At 44.0% G+C, this 21549-nt stretch overlaps 1 protein-coding gene across 1 annotated transcript; it reads right to left on the bottom strand.

The window, feature by feature from the left end:
* Window positions 1–826: 826 nt before the first annotated feature.
* On the bottom strand, window positions 827–7130 carry LOC111970116 (inositol hexakisphosphate kinase 2). Its single transcript, XM_023996638.2, has 3 exons — window positions 6532–7130; window positions 2497–2728; window positions 827–2384 (listed from the first exon to the last, which is right to left on the bottom strand). The coding sequence occupies exons 1-3, from the start codon at window positions 6746–6748 to the stop codon at window positions 1448–1450; spliced, it is 1386 nt and encodes a 461-aa protein (XP_023852406.1). The 5' UTR covers window positions 6749–7130; the 3' UTR covers window positions 827–1447.
* Between the last annotated feature and the right edge of the window lie 14419 nt (window positions 7131–21549).

Genomic DNA, 21549 nt, shown 5'->3' on the forward strand with positions numbered 1-21549 from the left:
ATCAAAACACAAAAATATTTTCAGTCACCAGAAGTGGATAAACAGGTTAATGTCAAGCTCAAATAGCCACAGTAGCCTACTTGGCCACTGTTAAAACTAACTTAAGGTGGGTACAGCCTGTGTTCACAGTAAACACGTGCTGGAAGTTGCACAGAATTTTCACAACGTTCCAAGTTTGCGCCCTGCAGACCTGAAAATTAGAGGGAACATTGCCACTGACCCCCCTTATTTTCCACCACCCTGTGCCCCCACCCATCTCTTTCCTAGAAGTACTATGCACTCAATGACAGACAGAAAAGTGCTTTTACCACAAGAAATGTCTTTATTTTTCTTCCAACATACTAGTGACACACAGGTCTACAAGAGAGGTATCTTGCAAAAAACAATATTCACTAGTCATTATCAGAACAGTAATATGGAATGTTGTCATCATTGCTCCATTTTGTTTAAATTTTTCTTTGTTTATTTTTAAGAAATATGACAAACAAAATAAAGTCTATAGTCTTTGTATTTATTGTCCTTATCAATATATTGTGTTCAGTCACCATTTCAGGAATGAAGAGGAGCAAATCAGACAAAAACAAAGAAAATGACAAAGTAATGATGTTATTCCCTTATAAACCCCCACTTTAAATGTCTTTGATTTAGAGACTAAACAGTAAGAGGGGGGTATTGTTGACAAAAGGTAGAAATCCATTCTTCACCCAAATCTTATTCTCCTTCCATGCGTCRTTATTTTTGTAAATCCAGACAGCCAAAAGTATAACAAAAGTCTGTTTGTTGCTTGGGTCTGCAGAAACACCAGAAGAAATACAAAAATCGGCTATAGGAGAGTGAGGAGTTGCCAGCTGCCCGAGCGACCGGCCTAGCCCCGTTCAGTCTGTACAGAAGCAACCCCCACTCATGTGTGCTGCGCTGTTGGGGGAACAGCAGTCCAAACGCCATCCACAAACACTTCATATCACCATACAGTCTAAAACTAAAAGCATCTAGTACAACCTCCAGAACTACACTTCAGCTTTTGGTCCCTCTCTCAGAGTGACCATACAGTAAAGAAAACAGTCTAACAGAGGAGCAGAGAGGAGGAAAGGAGGACAGGATGCTACATGAGTCCCTGAGCCTGTTAATATACCAGAGTCTCAGACACTATCACTCCCACTACATAGAAAATAAAGAGGGGAAGAAAGAGAGGAAGAACAGTCACAGAGACAAGTTGCAAACGAGTGCACAAGCAGTCCTGTCCCATGTTGGTTCGGGGGGTGCGGGACCGACCCCAGCACCAACCCGGAAGCTCCCTGTTTCTCCACTACAGTAGGTGGGGGGGTCAGACCCCCGGCTGTGTCGTGGCCATTAGGACCAGGCTAGTGGCAGAGGAGGGCAGACCAGGGCTACAGCTCAGTGCTGTTATTCCCAGGTTAGATTAGTTTTCCAGAGTGGAGGCTCAGGCTCAGTCGGCGCTGTGCTCCTCCAGCTGGGAGATGATAGTGATGAGGTTCTGCAGGCCGAAGATGTAGCCGCTGTCCTGACCCTCATGCACCACACTGTCCTCCCCGTAATGGCGGCACGTTGTGTGGGCAAAATCTATCATCCTCACATCCACCGCCGGGCTGCTGGCCTCCCCTCCTCCACCGCGGGATGAGCGACCAGCGCTTCCCTTACTGCTGCCGTTACTGCTCCCACCAGCACTGCTGCCAGCTGCCGATCCACGGGGGAACCCAAATGCACCTTCTTTCTCTTCCTCCTCTTCCTCATCTGAGGGCTCGTCATCGTCACCCTCCTCTCCTCCGCGGTGGCGAGGTCGGGTGGGGGCACAGGTGCGGGGGGGCTCCCCATCATAGATGATGAGGAGGGAGGAGGAGTAGAAGCGGTAGGACTCGCAGGACTCCAGGGTTTCCTGCATCTCCCKGAGCTTCCRCAGCACCGGGGAGAGCAGCTCGYGSCKCAGACGCTGYCCATCGTGGAAGAACTGGAAMAGGGCCTCYTTGAAGCCCGGCAGGCTCAGCTTACGCCCATGGTACTTGTTCATGAACATCAGCTGGCCTGAGTCTGACTGGTACACCTGCATGCCACAAAGGCGGACACCGATGGAGGCAGAGGTGCTCTGTTGACATTTGCGAATCTGATTGGCCTTCTTTTCCTCTGACGCATCGTCACCATGCTGCCGTGTGCCCATCTTCAGGTCCAGCACGCACGGCACCGCGTGACGCCATGTCAGGTTCTCCAACAGGATGAATTTGTATTGGTTGCGGTGTTTGGAGTTCTCCTTCATCCTCTGGAGGTGCTGCTGGTGGCATTTCAGACTCCAGGGGTTGTGTTTAATTTGCTTCTGATCCAGACTGTAGCAGAGAACCTCAGCCTGCTGCTGCGCCTCCGCACCGTTATAACTACACACAGAGCGAGAAAAGAGGTTAGATATCTACCCCTCACTATACATCTTTGCTGCATGTTGGTGTTTGGATATATAGTATGTGTATGGATGTAAGTGTATGAGCTCACCTTTTGCTCTTGTTCTCTTTAGTGCTCTGTCTGGCCCAGTCTTTGCTGTAGTTGTCGTTCTCCAGCAGTAGGGACGATGTCTTCTTGTTACCCCATTTGATCATCTTGCTCTTGGGCTCGCAGTCGGATGAGGGGTCCTTGTTTTCCAGGTTCTCTGGTTCATTGTGGAGGGGGTAGGCAATGAGGCATAGGTTGCCCTCTTCATCTTCCTCAAAGCTGACTGACACCACACCTGAGAGAGGGAGAGATGGAGGGAAGGGGGAGAGAGAAGGATAGGAAGGTGGTTAGTACCCGGCATTGGAATTTTTATTTTATAATGCTATGCTGAAGCCAAGACCTCCCCGTAACTGGGTTGTCATAGGCAGCTCTTACCCACTAGGTCCTGCCTCCAGCCAAATACACTCTGTAAAGAGAGATGCAAACAAACACAAGCATTCCTATGGAGGGAGCAGAGAGAGAGAGAGAGAGAGAGCGGGGGGGCAAGGACGCAGCAAAGAGATCAATGAGTGGCAACAAAAACAGTGTCTTTCTAAGAACTTCAAATGTATACGTTAAATTAAAAAACGTAATAAAAATGTGAGAATGAACCCAAGAAGCAAAGAGATACACAAACACCACAGGAGGCTCGAATGTATGACACTCAGTCCAAACTTTATTAAGCAACTACCAAACCCGCCCAGAAACACAAATCAACTGATACGCATACAGTACTACAACATTTCAACCCAATAGAAATCACAGCAAAGATACACTGTATAAACTCAAATAAAACCATGACAACACACCAGAAATGAAGACATTCACCCAACAGTGTGATATTCTATTATTTCATAAAGATACAAAAGTTCCATCAAGTGAGGCACTTTGCGTACACTGCCACTCGGACGAGTCCTTTCAGGTCTGACTTGCCTTTTCATATAGTTCAATTGAAGGCAATAATCCAAACACACTAACAAATGAAAAAGGGAAGGGATGGACAGAGTGGGGGGGGGGCATAGTGGTGTGGAGGAGGGTGGTGGTCTCCGGAACACTTTCATAGAAAACTGTATACACACTGTTTCTTAGTCCAGGGATAATTTATGTCCAGGGATAATTTGTGTGTTCCCCAAACATGAACGCACCCCCTACCTCTATCCCAGGGTTTCCCAAACTTGATCCTGGGGCCACCCCTGGGTGCATGTGTTTGGATTTTGGCACAAAACAGAGTTTGGGAAACCCTGCTCTACCCAATAAACCCCCATGTGTACTGCAGCTCTCACTGCAGACTGGTGGTTTCAAGACAGGAAGAGTAAAACATCACAACTGCAGGAGCTGACACAAACCAGAGAGAGGGATGGAAGATGGAGCAAGATAGGGAGGGGGAGTGAGATGAATACACATCATCCCATTGGATATAAATATGAAAATATGACAGCACAAAACAAGAAAATCCCAGCCTTTCCGTAATATTTACACAACAAAACATCCTTGGTTGACACTGGAGAAAAGGTTCTCTGAAGCATAAAGACAGATCCTTCATTAGGGCCTATGTGTATGAGATGATACTAGGGGGGGTTGGCTAGTGACATGAAGGACAATGGAACCCAGCGCTTATCTCTCCTCTGCAGCGCCTGCCCTGAGTGATGTCATGCACAGTGATGACACTACCCTGTAACAGTTAACCCTCTACTGTCCAGGCCTGTTCCAACTGGCAGAGCTGTACTGTCATCGGGCATGTGAGGATGAGTGTGTGAGTACCTGTGACTAATGTACTTTGTGAGTATGTGAAAGTGACTGTGTATGGGCAGCATAAATGAGTTTGTATGAGTGTGAGAATGTGTGTGTGTGTGTGTGTGTGTGTGTGTGTGTGTGTGTAAGAGTGTTTTGAGCAGAAGTGAACATGTGTGTTTGATGTGGAATATTTCTCAGTGTCATCAGATGTCTGCGCTCTTCTTTCTACATCTTCCTCCCCAAATCCCACTGGTCTTTTTATAGTCCCACAATACATTGCTGCAGAGTCAGATACCATACTAGGGCCTCAACTCTGTCACATAACCGGAGTAGGAGTGATGCTATAGAAAGTGTGTGTGTGTGTGTGTGTGTGTGTATGCCTATCTGTGCGTGCAAGTGTCAGGAGGCAACGAGTGTATCTTCATGATAAATGAAAAACTAAATAGAGATTGTTATTTTACCCACGGTGTGTGTGTGTGTGTGTGTGTGTGTGTGTGTGTGTGTGTGTGTGTGTGTGTGTGTGTGTGTGTGTGTGTATTTATTTTCCATGACAGTCATCTCTCCCGCTTTGTCTAATGCAAAATGCCCTGTCCTTTGATAAAGGGGTCACACCTAGCCGCCAGGTGATAAAGATCCTGCCATACCCCTCTCCAGTCTCCACCATTACATTACCTGACACTGCAGAGTAGTGATGTGCATTCCGAGTCTTTTCAGTGAGCTGTCTCATTTGGCTCCGTTCACGTAAAAGAGATGTCTCATTTGATTCTGACGGCACCTAGTTCAAAATGCTTCAAAATTGAACTAGAACCACTGAAAAAAATGCTAATCTCCATTGTAAAGCCCAAAAGGTAGGTTACCATTTTTGTGGACCAGTGGACCAGATTGACGCTCTCTCCCCATTATGTATTGTTTCTGCAGTGACGATTCACCCTCTTTAGAGAATTATTTTGTAAGTTTTCTGCAGAAAAACTTGTTTTGAAGTCAAAAGGGCAGTAGTAGTAGGCTCCCGAGTGGTGCAGTGGTCTAAGGCACTGCATCTCGTGCTAGAGGCGTCACTACAGGCCCTGGTTCGATTCCAGGCTGTATCACCTAACCCCGTCGTCCGAGGTTAGGATCTGGCTGGGGCAGGCAGTCATTGTAAATAAGAATTTGTTCTTAACTGACTTGCCTAGTTAAATAAAGGTTCAATTATAATTTTTATGCAAATCAGGGAGACAAATTAACAGCTCTTTCACTGATGCGATTCGGGTTCACCAAAAAGATCAATTAAAAAAATTGCCGTTCGCAGAACAACCTCTCACTACTGCATAGCCCTGACGCATCATGGAGTCACATACTGTCTGTCCCCCACCCTCACGCCAACATAAAACAAATCGCTTTGTGCCGTGGTACTGCCATCTCCAGTGACCTGCTGTAATCCTAAATGCAGCCAATAATACAAAAACACACCAGCCAACCATATCAGTAGACGACCARGGAGAATACATTTGAGAGATGGAGGTAGAGAAAGAGACAGAAGAAGGCAGCCTGGTCTCATAGACTAAACGTAACATAGTAAATGTAAATCCGGGACACTCAAATTAGTATGATATGTTACATTTGGTCTAGTTACATAAGACAGATGGTTATTTAAGGCAGAATTAACCCAATGGTTTGAGAAGTTAAATCTCATCAATGCTAACTTTAGCATTTGAGCTAATTAGCAACTGTTCAACTACTTACTACTTTTTAGCTACTTTGCAACTACTTAGCATGTTAGCTAATCCTTCGCTTTGCAAGTAGCTAAAAAAAAAGCATGTTAGCTAATCCTTTGCCAACACTTTTAGCTAACCCTTCCCCTATCCCTYTAACCTAAATCCTGAGCTTAACCTACCTACTCGCTAATGTAGCCAGCTAGCTAATGTTAGCCATCTGGCCAGAATTTGTAACGTATCAAACGTTTCCAAATTCTCAACATATAGTACGTCTTACAAATTCGTAACATGTAATACACTATGTTACGGATTTTCTAAATGTATGTTTTGATAATTCTTAACATTATAGTACATTTTACAAATTCGTAACATATCATAGGAAATGGGTGATGGACATCCACAAATTAATACACGAAACGTAACACATCATACTCAGAAATCAGTATCTCAGATTTCATACAGAATAACACAAAATTATCTGATACCAGGTTGAAGGAGGAATATGGGGAGATTAATACTGGGCAGTAGCAATCCCGCACAAACACACCGCACAAACACACAGCATAATGGATGTTATTCCAATGACAGTGTTATATTGTGGGTTTAGGGTGGGGTAAGGGAATAAGCTTACCTCTGTACTGTGGGGTGAACTTCCTCATCTCGGGGGGCAGGCTCTTGTAGAACTGATGTTCTCGGGGGATGAGAGGCTTGCAGATGGTCTGGTCGCCGAAACGTAGCACGCAGGAGTGGCCCCCCACCTGGTGCACAAAAGGCTCAAGCATCACCCCTTTCCCAGGATAGGGGGGTGTCCCGTCTGCCTGCATGAGGGCTTCTAGAGCAGGACTCATCCTCACTCCGCATCGGACAGCTAAACTGGAGGGGCCCACGATGAGGCTGCYYGGGCTSCCTATSYTCTGGCTGTACCGCTCTKTTTCRCTGGRGGGCGYTAGTGGACRCCTGCTAGGACAGCAGAGACCACAGTGGGGAAAACAAAGGGCATAGCAGGAAGGAGAAAAAGAGAAAAATCCTTTAGTTCCCTGTTCTTTCCTGGTCCAAAAGCAGAGTAGTATAGTCCAGGCTTGGGTTAAGGTAATCTCCCTGTGTACACAGTGCTACTAAATTGTTGTTTTAGACAGCTCCGGGGCTGTAGGTTGTGTGTGAGAGCGAGCGTGGGTTGTTCCTGACTCTCTCTGTCTGTCGATGATACTAAACTGACGTCTGTACTGAACTCAGAGCAAGAAAATGATCAAAACATTTTCCTCAGCCCCTCCTCCTACAGCCTATCAGCCTATCAGAGCCCAGCAGCTGTTGTTGGGCGGGAACTAAGCACTGAGGAAGGAACAGGAACATGCAAACAAAGAGGAACGAGAGACAAGCGAAAGTGGGGGAGGGGAGAAAAGCAAGCATAGAGAACAGACAGAGACAAAATATCTACAGTATCTACAGTAGCACAGGAAGTTGGTGGCACCTTAATTGCAGAGAACAGGCACGTGTTAATGACTGGAGCAGAATTAGTTTAATCTGCTAAATTGTAATTATTCGATTTATTGCCTACCTCATGCCTTTTGCACACATTGTATATAGATTCTCTTTTTTTTCTACCATGTTATTGACTTGTTTATTGTTTACTCCATGTGTAACTGTGTTGTCTGTTCACACTGCTATGCTTTATCTTGGCCAGGTCGCAGTTGCAAATGAGAACTTGTTCTCAACTAGCCTACCTGGTTAAATAAAGGTGAAATAAATAAATAAAATAAAAAAATGGCATCAAATACATGGTTTCCAGGTGTTTGATGCCATTACATTTGCTCTGTTCCGGTCATTATTATGAGCCTTTTGCCCATCAGCAGCTTCCTGTGATATTTAGAGGGGGATAAATACATTTATGTTAATATCTGCTGAATTAGTAACTGCTTCTGCTAAATTCTACTTTGCATTCTGATGCCAAATCAGAAGATAATTTGAATCTGGGGGATAGAGGAACACAGAGGGAAAGTCAAAACATTTTCCCTTTCTGTTATCCTGTTTGGCGTGTTATTCTTATCAGCTGATACAGAGCAGGGAGAGGGAAAAAGAAACAGATATGAACTGATGGTGAGGAGAAGGGCTCTGCGTTGATGTCTTGGCCTAAATTGGGCTTGTAGGAGTGCTAGTCTGAATATAAAACAAAAAGAATGGTTCCCCCTCTCACCAAACACCATTACAGACCAGTGGTGTAGTTTTAACTGAGTTCTTTTTTATGACAATTTTCTCAAAGTTTGTACCGACAGATGTAGCCGATTGAGTAGCCTATCATTATAGAATATGCATAAAATGCATTCCCCAAATTCTCTAAAACGACATTGGAGGCAGCTTATGGTAGAGAAATTAACATTAAATTCTCTGGCAACAGCTCTGTTGGACATTCCTGCAGTCAGCATGCTAATTGCACACTCCCTAAACTTGGGACATCTGTGGCATTGTGTTGAGTGACAAAACTGCACATTTTAGAGTGGCCTTTTATTGTCCCCAGCACAAGGTGCACCTGTGTAATGATCATGCTGTTTAATCGGCTTCTTGATATGCCAAACCTGTCAGGTGGATGGATTATCTTGGCAAATAAGAAATGCTCACTAACAGGGATGTAAACAAAATTGGCACATCATTTTAGAGAAATAAGCTTTGTGTGGGGTGGAACATTTCTGGGATATTTTATTTCAACTCGTGAAAACATGGGACCAACACTTTACATGTTACATTTATATTTTTGTTCAGTAATTCAGACCAAGTCCAAATTATGGCAAGAACAGCTCAAATAAGCAAAGACAAACAACAGTCCATCATTACTCTAAGAAATTATCAGACAACCTGGAAAATTTCAAGAACTTTGAAAGTTACTTCAAGTGCAGTCACAAAAAAACATAAAGCGTTATGAGGAAACTGGCTCTCATGAGGACCGCCAAAGGAAAGGAAGACCAAGAGTCACCTCTGCTGCAGAGAATAAATTCATTAGTTACCAGCCTCAGAAATTGCAGCCCCAGTAAATGCTTCAGAGTTCAAGTAACAGACACATCTCAACATCAACTGTTCAGAGGAGACTGCGTGAATCAAGCCTTCATGGTTGAATTGCTGCAAAGAAACCACTAATAAAGGACACCAATAAGAAGAGACTTGCTTGTGCCAAGAAACACAAACAATGGACATTAGACCGGTGAAAATCTGCCCTTTGATCTGATGAGTCCAAATTTGAGATTTTTGGTTCCAACCGCTGTGCCTGAGACGCAGAGTAGGTGAACAGTTGATCTCCGCATGTGTGGTTCCCACCGTGAAGCATGGAGGTGTGATGTTTGGGGGTGCTTTGCTGGTGACACTGTCTGTGATTTATTTAGAATTCAAGACACACAACCAATATGGCTACCACAGCATTCTGCAGAGATACGCCATCCCATCTGTTTGCACTTAGTAGGACTATCATTTGTTTTTCAACAGGACACACCTCCAGACTGTGTAAGGACTATTTGACCAAGAAGGAGAGTGATGAATTGCTGCATCAGATGACCTGGCCTCCACAATCACCCGACCTCAACCCAATTGAGATGGTTTGGGATGAGTTGGACCGCAGAGTGAAGGAAAAGTAGCCAACAAGTGCTCAGCATATGAGGGAACTCCTTCAAGACTGTTGGAAAAGCATTCCAGGTGAATCTGGTTAAGAGAATTCCAAGAGTGTGCAAAGCTGTAATCAATGCAAAGGGTGGCTATTTGAAGAATTTAAAATTTGTTTTAACACTGTTTTGGTTACTACATTATTCTGTGTCTTCACTATTATTCTACAATGTAGAAAATATTTTTTTTAATTATGAAAAACCCTTGAATGAGTAGGTGTGTCCAAACCTTTGACTGGTACTGTTTAACTGACTTCACAGGTTATGTGATTAGGGATGTACAACATATACAGTCGTGGAACAAAACCGTTTGTATTTTGTATGGTAAAACATTGATCCCACAAGTCCTTTGTGAGCTAACTAGACAGCTACTTAACGTTAACTCACCGTTCGTGTAGTCATTTTTCCATATGGCCACATGCTAGCCCACCAGGGCACGGATATTTAGCTAACTTTGCTAGCTAGTCCAACAGGGCAGGGATATTTAACGTTAGCGCTAATCGCCAATGTTAGGCATATTCGCTAGTATGTCACCGCCAGCCAGGAAAGTCCAACTACACCATGATGAGATAAGGTGCAACGTTAGCTAGCTAACATTAGCTAATGTAGTTAACTAGCCAGCCAAGGTGCCTAACTAGCCCACCAGTCGATTTTTACCTAACTAGCTATATCTCTACGCTGGTGGGCTAAAGTTAGCTAGCATGTCACCATGTGAAAAAGTATGACTACACTAACCGTGAGCAAAAGTTAACTAGCTGGCTAGCTCACACTAATTAATAATAAAAGGGGACGACAATCATTGTGCTAGCCTGTGCTGATTTTCTTTGTTACTTGTAAGGAAGGTAACGTGTGTTTTATACGTAACTACTGGAGCTGATTATTTAGCTAATTTTCAAAAGCATCTAGGTAACCACAGATCTTTGACCTAACTAAAATAGCTTGTTAGCAGCTAGCAAACAGGGCTTACCTTATCACACATCCCCAGCGATGCCTCTCGTTTACAGAGGTTGGAAAACTATCAAATACACGTGTGCTTATCAGAATAGTGGTTACAATCCGGTACATAGCACAGAACCATCCTTTCTTCTGATCAACAGAAGGTTAGCTACAAAGGCCAGGGTAATTTAAAAACAAGTATAAACGCTAAAGTAATTAGTTAGTTAATTTGAAAAATGCTAAACAAGAATACACATGAAAAATAACAATTATTTACACAAGAAACTAAAAAGTTACTTGCTACTTGTCGATAAATTTGCATGGAGAAATGTGCTTTGATGGATGACGTCAAAGCTTGTGACAGGATGTGTAGTTCTGTATAATAGACACATTAGCGGCTAATTAGCGTTTTATTTTGGGGTGATGATTACAGGCGAATATATTTATAAAAGGTATCTTTTCTGGGAGATTTGTGCGGTTATCAATACATTACTCCATGGTAAGCCTACACGAAACACAGACCTTATATGAAGTAGTTCTAAAATCCTGACGGAAAAATGAATTGTGAAAAAACAATTGAAATAATTTCCGGGTTTTACCGCTAGGTTTAATGGGTATTATGACTCATACTGTCGAACTCAATTCTCAGATTGAAAAAAGTGAGGGCGCGCTGCTCCTCCGCGCCTCGGCAGAACTACACCCATTTTACAGACGAACAGTACACAGAGACAAAACGCCAAACAAATGGTGCAGCAGGCACAAATAGCAGGCATTACCAAAGTGTCATAGAGAGAGAGGCTAACAGAGAGCTGCATTAACAATTATATTAAGCAACTTCACAAAGCCTTCCAAGAAGAACAACAACATTTTTCATAGATAAACAATCAGGTCACAAGCAGCTTTATAGACCTTCATAAATACACCTCCAGATACACACAAACACATGTCCCGTACAGATGTAAATAGGGTGATATTCCCGGACAGAGACAAATAGAGAGTTACGTAAATGACAATTTATGTCTAAATGGGTTACGTGTTGACTGTTGGCCCAATCTGCTATGAGGCTAGCTGGGATGAGAAATTACAGGACATGGTGGGATGGGAGGTTAGCATGGAGGAGCAGGCAGGGACTAATCACACATACACACGCTAATCCCCAATGTTCAATTTCCCAACTGGGATTAGGGATGGGAATAATGGATCCTACAGCGCTAGCCATGACCAGGTCCTAGTTCTAATGTAGAGAGAAGGAGAGCTGAGAGTGGGGGCAAATTGGGATTACATGGTGTATTCTAGCCCAGGACAACCCCTCCTGTCTGGCCCTGACCCGTGAGGGACTCCCTACCAAGGGGGGCAAAGGGTGAAGGTTTAGGAGTTGTGAGTGAATATGTGTTTGTGTGAATATGTGTGTGTGTGTGTGTGTGTGCAGGCTTCCGGTGCCTCTGATTCCAGGACCTACATTACATCGGAGACATCGGTCTCACTCTAATCCAGCTTTCTGGAAGAGGGACCAGCAGGGAAATGGACCAGGGGAAAAACACCCAACTTAACCAAACATCAAGTGCACTGGACTGTATGTTAGTGTACTGGTATGTGTGTGAGTGTGCATAAGCGCTTGTGTTGTTTTGGTGTGTGTGTGTGTGTGTGTGTGGTGTGTGTGTGTGTGTGTGTGTGTGTGTGGTGTGTGTGGTGTGTGTGTGTGTGTGTGTGTGTGTGTGTGTGTTGTGTGGTGTGTGTGTGTGTTGTGTGTGTGGTGTGTGTGTGGTGTGTGTGTGTGTGTGGTGTGTGTTGTGTTGTGCGGCATGAAATGAATAGGTGAGTTTCTGGCCTAGTCACCAGGCAGGCAGGGCTGATGGATGAGTCACTGTTATGTGAGGTTGGCCCGGGTTACTCCCCCATCACACGGGCCTGTGCCCAGGGACAATGGACCCGGCCGCGCTACACTGCAGGCAAGGCCTTCAGCCCAGTTATGAAACACATTACTGGGCCAGACAGGCTCTAACCTCCTCAACCATTCGCTGGGCACAGAGCAATGGTCTAAAAGACTCAAACTTCTGTTCTGTAGGCACAGAAGGGTAGCCAGAAAAATACCAACAATCAGGCATCTATGAGAAAACTGGTGCCACTGCCATTTCAACAGCATTGTTTTTCTTCACCACTACCGTTATATCCAGCTGCTGATCATGGTATATCGCACATGACATACATCTCCAATAGCACATTTTACAGGGAGGGGGATGGACCCAAAGGAGGGCTGGAACTAGAGAGAGAGAGAGAGCTAAGGACGTTCAGTAGCACCTAGATCTTCTGCACAGATTCTGTCTGACTTTGGCCCTGACGGTAAATCTTAGTAAGACAAAGATAATGGTGTTCTAAAAAGCTCCAGTTGCCAAGACAACAAATACAAATTCTATCTAGACACCGTTACCCTAGAGCACACAACTAAATATATCTATCACGGCCTAAACATCAACACCACAGGTAACTTCCACAAGGCTATGAACACTCTAAGAGACAGGGCTTTCTATGCCATCAAAAGGCACATAAAACTCGACATCCCAATTAGGATCTAGCTAAAAAATATTTCAGTTTGTTGCAGAACCCATTGCTCTCTATGGTTGTGAGGTCTGGGGTCCACTCACCAACCAAGAATTCACAAAATGGGACAAGCCCCCAATTGAGACTATACCCTTAAAATATCAAAATCCAGAAAAGAGCTGTTCAATTTTATAACCACCTAAAAGGAAGCAATCCCCACACATTCCACCACAAAACCCTCACCTACAGAGAGATGAACCTAGAGAAGAGTCCTCTCAGCCAGCTGGTACTGGGGCTCTGTTCACAAACATAAACAGACCCCGCAGAACCCCAGGACAGCAACACAATCAGACCCAACCAAATTATGAGAAAACAAAAAGATAACTGAAAGGAATCAACCAAACACCAGAGCAAACTGGAATGCTATCTAGCCCTTAACAGAGAATACACAGTAGCAGAATACCTAAACACTGTTGTGACAGGCCCAAAATTAAGAAAATCCTTGACAATGTACAAAGTTAGTGAGCATAGCTTTGCTATTGACAAAGCCCATCATAGGCAGACCTGGCTCTCGAAAGAAGAAAGGCTATGTGCCCACTGCCCACAAAATTAGGTGGAAGCTGAGCTGCACTTCCATTTCTCCTGCCAAAGGTATGACCATATTAGAGACACATATATCCCACAGATCACATAGACTCACAAAGAATTTGAAAACGAATCAAACATTGATAAACTCCCATATCTGTTAGGCGAAATATCACAATGTGCAATCATTGCAGCAAGATTTGTGACCCGTTGCCATCAAAACAGGGCAACCAATGGAGCACAAACAACATGGTAAATACAACCATTTATCTGTTTAATTATCTTCCCCTACTATTTAACCTACAACTATTTGCACATTGTTATAAACACTGTACATAGCTGATAATATAACATTTAAACATTTGAAATGTCTTTATCCTTTTGAAACCTTTATCACTGTTTACTGTACATTTTTTATGTTGTTTTTATTTCTTCTCACTTTTGTTTATTGTTCATTTCACTTGTTTTGGCAATGTAAACATATGTTTCCCATATGAATAAAGCCCTTTTGAATTTAATTGAATTCACGGCCTTCACTCCGCTATCTGCACGACCAATCATCAACGCTCAGGGTGGGGACAGACATTGCATCTTAGTATGGAGCGCAGTTCACAATGCATGTATCATCTCATCATGGTAACTTTTTTTTATTGTGTCAGTTAGGCCTACATTTGCTGCAGCATAGCCTATGCTACTGTAATATGAAGACTGAATGCTTGTCTAATTTACACATGTCCATCTGGCTTTCAGGGGTCACCTTATTTTTTACTTGTAAAGATGTTTTATTTTTTGCAGCTGCAGAGTTTTTACAACAGCCTATCACTCGAATATCGTTGCTTTAAATCAATGTGCATGCGAGCACTCTTTCGCAGTCTTTCACTCTCTCCATCAATTCCATTCAAATTGCATCCAAAATAGATAATCCTGTTCAAGATTGATATATACACTATATGACCAAAAGTATGTGGACACCTGCACGTCGAACATCTCATTCCAAAATCATGGGCATTAATATGGAGTTGGTCCCCCCTTTGCTGCTATGACAGCCTTAATTTTTCTGGAAAGGTTTTCCACTAGATGTTGGAACATTACTGCAGGGACTTACTTCCATTCAGTCACAAGAGCATTATTGAGGTCGGGCACTGATGTTGGGCGATTAGGCCTGGCTTGCAGTCAGCTTTCCAATCCATCCCAAAGGTGTTCGATGGGGTTGAGGTCAGGGCTCTGTGCATTTTTAATACATTTAATACATTTGCAAAAATATCTAAAACCTGTTCTCGCTTTTTCATTATGCGGTATTTTGTGTAGATTGATGAGGATTTTTTATTTATTTAATCAATTTAGAATTCTAATTCATCACAAAGGTGTTCGATGGGGTTGAGGTCAGGGCTCTGCGCAGTCAAGTTCTTCCACACCGATCTCGACAAACCATTTCTGTATGGACCTCACTTTGTGCACGGGGGCATTGTCATGCTGAAACAGGACAGGGCCTACCCCAAACTGTTGCCACAAATTTAGAAGCACAGACTCGTCTAGAATATAATTGTATACTGTAACATTAAGATTTCCCTTCACTGGAACTAAGGGGCCTAGCCCAMACCATGAGAAACAGCCCCAGATCATTATTCCTCCTCCACCAAACTTTACAGTTGGCACTATGCATTCGGGCAGGCAGCGTTTTTCTGGCATCCGCCAAAACCAGATTAGTCCATCAGACTGCCAGATGGTGAAGTGTGATTAATCACTCCAGAGAGCGCGTTTCCACTGCTCCAGATTCCAGTGGCGCCGAGCTTTACGCCACTCCAGCTGAGGTTGCTCAGCAATGGAAACCCATTTCAAGAAGCTCTCGACAAACAGTTGTTGTGCTGACATTGCTTCCAGAGGCGGTTTGGAACTCGGTAGTGAGTGTTGCACAGGAGTTTTTATGCCCTTCAGCACTCGGCGGTCCCGTTCTGTGAGCTTGTGTGGACTACCACTTTGCGGCTGAGCCATTGTTGCTCCTAGACGTTTCCACTTCACAATAACAGCACTTATAGTTGGCCGGGGCAGCTCTAGCAGGGCAGAAATTTGATGAAGTGACTTGTTGGAAAGGTGGCATCCTATGACGGTGACAATGGAAATAAGTCCCAGACTTTATTGTGTGTTATCCTCTATGATTTTATTCATGTGCATGTATGGCTTTTAAGTTTTACGTGTGCTTGTTTTTTTTAAATGGTTGAATTAATAAACAAAACTAAATAAACTAAAACTTTAAAAGTCACTGAGCTCTTCAGTAAGGCCATTCCATGCCAATGTTTGTCTATGGAGATTGCATGGCTGTGTGCTAGATTTTATACACCTGTCAGCAACGGGTGTGGCTGAAATAGCCGAATCCACAAAGTTGAAGGGGTGTCCACATACTTTTGTATATGTAGCGTATATGCTGCAAATGTCCTAGCCTAACTTTTTCAGGTAATAAATTCAACCGGTGCGCCTGGCACTTACTACCATACCTGGTTCAAAGGCACTTAAATCTTTTGTCTTGCCCATTCACCCTGCATGGCACACATACACAATCCATGTCTCGATTGTCATTAGGCTTAAAAATTCCTTCTTTAACCTGTCTCCTCCATCTACACTGGTTGGAGTGTATTTACCAAGTGACATCAATTAGGGATCATAGCTTTCACCTGGATTCACCTGGTCTGTCTATGTCACGGAAGAGCAGGTATTCCAAATGTTTTGTATACTCAGTGTATATGGGCTTTTCTGTTTTGCGTATATCTGCAGTAGCCTACAGTACTAGTCAAAAGTTTGTACACACCTACTCATTCAAGGGTTTTTCTTTATTTTTACTATTTTCTACATTGATTCACGCAGTCTCCTCTGAACAGTTGATGTTGATATGTGTCTGTTACTTGAACTCTGTGAAGCATTTATTTGGGCTGCAATCTGAGGTGCAGTTAACTTTAATGAACTTATCCCCTGCAGCAGAGGTAACTCTGGGTCCCTTTCCTGTGGCGGTCCTCATGAGAGCCAGTTTCATCATAGCGCTTGATGGTTTTGTGACTGCACTTGAAGAAACTTTCAAAGTTCTTGAAATGTTTCCACATTGACTGACCTTCATGTCTTAAAGTGATGATGGACTGTCGTTTCTCTTTGCTTATTCGAGCTGTTCTTGCCATAATATGGTCTTAGTCTTTTACCAAATAGGGCTATCTTCTGTATACCACTCCTACCTTGTCACAATACAACTGATTGGCTCAAACGCATTAAGAAGGAAAGATATTCCACAAATGAACTTTTAACAAGGCACACCTGTTAATTGAAATGCATTCCAGGTGACTACCTCATGAAGCTGGTTGAGAGAATGCCAAGAATGTGCAAAGCTGTCATCAAGGCAAAGGTTGGCTACTTTGAAGAATCTCAAATATTGTCAATCGTCTAGGTGATGTGGGTAAGGTGGAGTCAGGCGCAGGACACAGAGATGAGTAAATATCGTAACTTTACTCAATAAACAATCTTCCATCAAGGAGAACAAAAACCAGAGCACATAAACGAGCCAACTTGACAACAATAAACATGCATAAAACCATGATGGAACCAGAGGGTTAAATAGGGAATAAATTATAACGTAATGGAAACCAGGTGTGTACAATCAAGACCAAACAAAAGGAAAAAGAAATGTAGATCGGTGGAGACTAGAAAGCCGGTGACGTCGACCGCCGAACGAACAAGGAGAGGCACCAACTTCGGCGGAAGTCGTGACAAATATAAAATATATTTTGATTTGTTTCACACTTTTTTGGTTACTACATGATTCCATATGTGTTATTTCAATGTTTTGATGTCTTCACTATTATTCTACAATGTAGAAAATAGTACAAATAAAGAAAAACCCTTGAATGAGTAGGTGTGTCCAAACTTTTGACTGGTATTGTATATACAGTATCAAAGGCTGTGTATTGGATAACTGCACAAAAATGTGTTTGGGGGGGGGGGGCTTGGGCTCATAAAATGTCTTTAATGTATGGCTCATCATCCTCAGGTAGCATCAGGCTGGAATTTTCATGCCGATCAAAGCTCTAATCAAATCCAGACATACTGTATTTATATGCTTTAGAATTACACTTCCGGTTTGGGCGTGAAATACCAGGTTGAACATTTGTAAAATACTGGGAAAATCTTCAACCCTAGCACTGAGCTTATGAGCATGCTCTACTAATCACTGTCTCTCTCTCTCCCGCTCTCTCTCCCACTTTCTCTCCCTCTCCCCCATGCACATCGGTCTGTGTTTCTACTTCTCTCGACTGTCTGCAGCATGGAAAAACTGGGCCAAACAAACGTCATTCACTATGTATGACACATGTACGTACAATAGATACAAGCAGAAACAGTTAAACTTCAAGGCAATCTGGTTTGACTGAGCTGAACATGGTTACCAAACTAGCTCTGTAGAGTAATTTCTGACTTTGAATCACATTCCTGGCTGGAGCGGGGTTTCTGTGGGTAAGGCAAAGTGTATGTGTCCATCTGTGTGTACCAGTGGAGGCTGCTGAGGGTAGGATAGTTTATAGTAATGGCTGGAATGGAGTCAATGGATTGGTATGGTATCAACCGCATGGAAACCACGTTTAATATCATTCCATTGACTCCACTGCAGCCATTATTATGCGCTATCCTCCCCTCAGCAGCCTCCACTGGTGTGTACAGTATGTTAAGGTGTGACAGTGTGTGTGTCACGATCGTGTGGAGGATTGACGGACCAAAACGCAGCAGTAGGAAAATAAGCCATCTTCTTTTATTATTGAAGAAGGCAAAAATGAAACAAAACACACTTTCAAACTAACCAAAACAAAAACGATCGTGAAGCTAATAAACGTCGTGCACATACAACAGGCTACAAACGTTCTGACATAGACAATTACCCACATCAAACGAAAGCCTATGGCTACCTTAAATAGGGCTCCCAATCAGAGACAACAGAAATCAGCTGTCTCTAATTGGGAACCCATTCAGGCAACCATAGGACTCTCCTATGTGACAACTTACAACACCAACATTTGACACAGCTAGACAACATACACTCAACCACAAACCCATTACCACTACCCAACCACCCCCTTTACCCATATAACCACCCAAGCCGCATATAAACACCAAACATTCCCCATGTCACACCCTGACCTAACTAAAATAATAAAGAAAACAACAGAATATACTAAGGCCAGGGCCGTCGACAGTGCGTGATGTAATGTGGATACATCGCCTGTGATACACGTGTTGTGTGTGTGTATGTGTGTGTGGTGTCCGTGGATGTGTTGTGTGTGTGTCGTGTTGTGTGTGTGTGCTGGTGTGTGCTCTGCTGTGTGGCTGTTGTGTGTGTGTGTGTGTGTGTGTGGTTGTGTGTGTGCTCATATGCACCAGTCATTCCTGTTCTTTAGTATGTGTGTTGGTGTATGTAGGGTGGTATGGGTGTCTTTAGTTAGACAAGAGGAGTGTGAGAGGTAGTTAGAGGTCAGGTATGATGATGGTTGATCTATCAAATGCCATGACATCCGCAGTTTTACTCTTCTTGTATGACCCTGATGCCCTACTTTCCCCTCACTCAGGGGTCCACTCTCTCTACCCTACACACACACACACACTCACACAAATAGGGGAACGTGATTGTGTGTAGCCCAGGTCAAAGAGAAAGAGAGAGCCACAACACACACACATACAAAAACACACCCAATTGCTGCAGTAAATAGAAACATGTTGATGGTGACTGGCACACAATATCGATCAGGTGTGGTCAAGGACGACTGTGTTTACCCCATCTTACCCCTCCCTCTCTCCCTCGCTCTTCTCTGTGATGAAAGTAGAGCTCATATTAAACTATGTGTGTTGTCCTCATATAGGGTTTCTTTAGACAGATTCCATCACGTGTGAATGCCATCACTAACTAACAAATAACAGTCAAAACACACGCTACCACGCAGAATAATTACAAAAAGAGGTATCAGCACATGCTGTCCGCACATTCAACAATGCACAAACATTGCATACCTGGAGACTAACCAAACCCAATCATTGCGACTGGTAGCTATTTCTTAATGTCATACGTAAGAGGGATGATGAGACATTGACCTCACAAATGGTTACTCGGTAGGCTTTCCTCATGCAGGCTTGTGTTCCAAACAAAGGCATTGCCTGAAAGCCTGCTTACAGAAAAACACTGGAGCAGACTACTCCTACGTGCAGAGCGACCTCAAACCACTCCTCTGTTGTTGTTCTCTCCTCAGGGTTTACTATGGTACCTTTATTATGACGGCTGATAAAGACTTGTTTTTGTCCTGAGTGGCCGGGGGAGAATCTGGGTTGTGCCGTAGTCTATAGTCTATACACGTATCATTGTGTGAATAATACAATAGGAGTACAGTCACATCACAAGCACAAACACAATCACAGTCCGGGGGGGGGCGGGAGGGAGGGGGGGAGATAGCTGAGTAGTGGTGGATATTCAGCAGCCTAATGGTCTGGGGGTAAAAGCTATTGGATAGTTTTAGCCATGATTCTCCTGCACTGCCTGCATCTGAGTGATGGAAGCGGGGAGAACAGGCCATGGTTTGGGTGACTGAGGTCCGTGATGATCTTCTTGGCCTTCCTGCGACACCTGGTGTTGTAGGTGTCCTGAAGGACAGGCAGTGAGCCCCAAATGGTGCGTTCGGCTGAGTGTACCACCCTCTGTATTGCTTTACGGTCAGAGGCGGTGGAGTTGCCATACCAGGTTGTGATGTAGCCCAACAGTATGCTCTTGATGGTGCTCCTGTAGAACACTGCGAGGGCCCTCGGGGACAGGCCTCACTGTCGTGCCTTTTTCACCACGGTGTCTCTGTGGTTTGACCATTTCAGCTCCTCTGAGATGTGTACGCCGAGGAACTTAACGTTTTTCACCTTCTCCACGGCGACCCCGTTGATGAGGATGGGGGTGTGCCCAGCCTGGTTCCTCCTGAAGTCTATAAACAGCTTCTTTGTTTTGCTGACGTTGAGGGAGAGGTTGTTTACCCGGCACCACACCATCAGAGTGCCTGATCTCTCTGTTGTTGGTAATCAGGTTTCGCTGTTGTTGGTAATCAGGCCTACTACTGTCGCGTCGTCAGCGAACTTGATGGAGTTGGATCTGTGTGAGSCCACACAGTCGTAGGTATACAGGGAGTACAAGAGGGGACTGAGGACGCACTCTTGTGGGGCCCCAGTGTTGTCATAGTTATGAGGGATGATGAGACATTGACCTCATGGTTACCTGGTAGGCTTTCCTCATGCAGGTTTGTGTCCAAACAAAGGCATTGGCCTGAAAGCCTGCTTACAGAAAACACTGGAGCAGACTACTCCTACGTGCAGAGCGACCTAAACCTACTCCTCTGTTGTTGTTCTCTCCTCAGGGTTTACTATGGTACCTTTTATTATGACGGCTGATAAAGACTTGTTTTTGTCCTGAGAGGCCGGGGGAGAATGTGGGTTGTGCCGTAGTCTATACATGGTAGGAAACACATACATAGACATACACTATGCCTAAGGATCAGAGGAGAACGAGGGCCAGCCCAATAAACTCAGCACTTCCTCTGTGTTACAGGCAGCAAGAGACTTAAAAATACAACCATTTACACACACACACTCACGCCCACGCACACACACACAGACACACACACAGGCAGGTGACTTAATAGAGCTGGCCAAGTGCCCTCCCAAAATCATTGACACATTTGCTATGCAACCAATAGAACACCTCTCCTGTCTCTAAGAGGCTGTATAATGCATACATTAACATTGGCCATATATGCAGTACATGCATGGGAGTGAAAGGTGAGAGCAGACAAAGAATGTACAACTACATCTACTGACACACAGTTGGCAAACATAACCCATGCCTTAGCAAGAAAACAGATGTTAGGAACACCCAGACCCCTAGTGTGCCTACACACACG

The sequence above is a fragment of the Salvelinus sp. IW2-2015 genome, linkage group LG11 (genome assembly GCF_002910315.2).
Source record: "Salvelinus sp. IW2-2015 linkage group LG11, ASM291031v2, whole genome shotgun sequence".
In the NCBI taxonomy this organism is placed as follows: Eukaryota; Metazoa; Chordata; class Actinopteri; order Salmoniformes; family Salmonidae; genus Salvelinus; species Salvelinus sp. IW2-2015.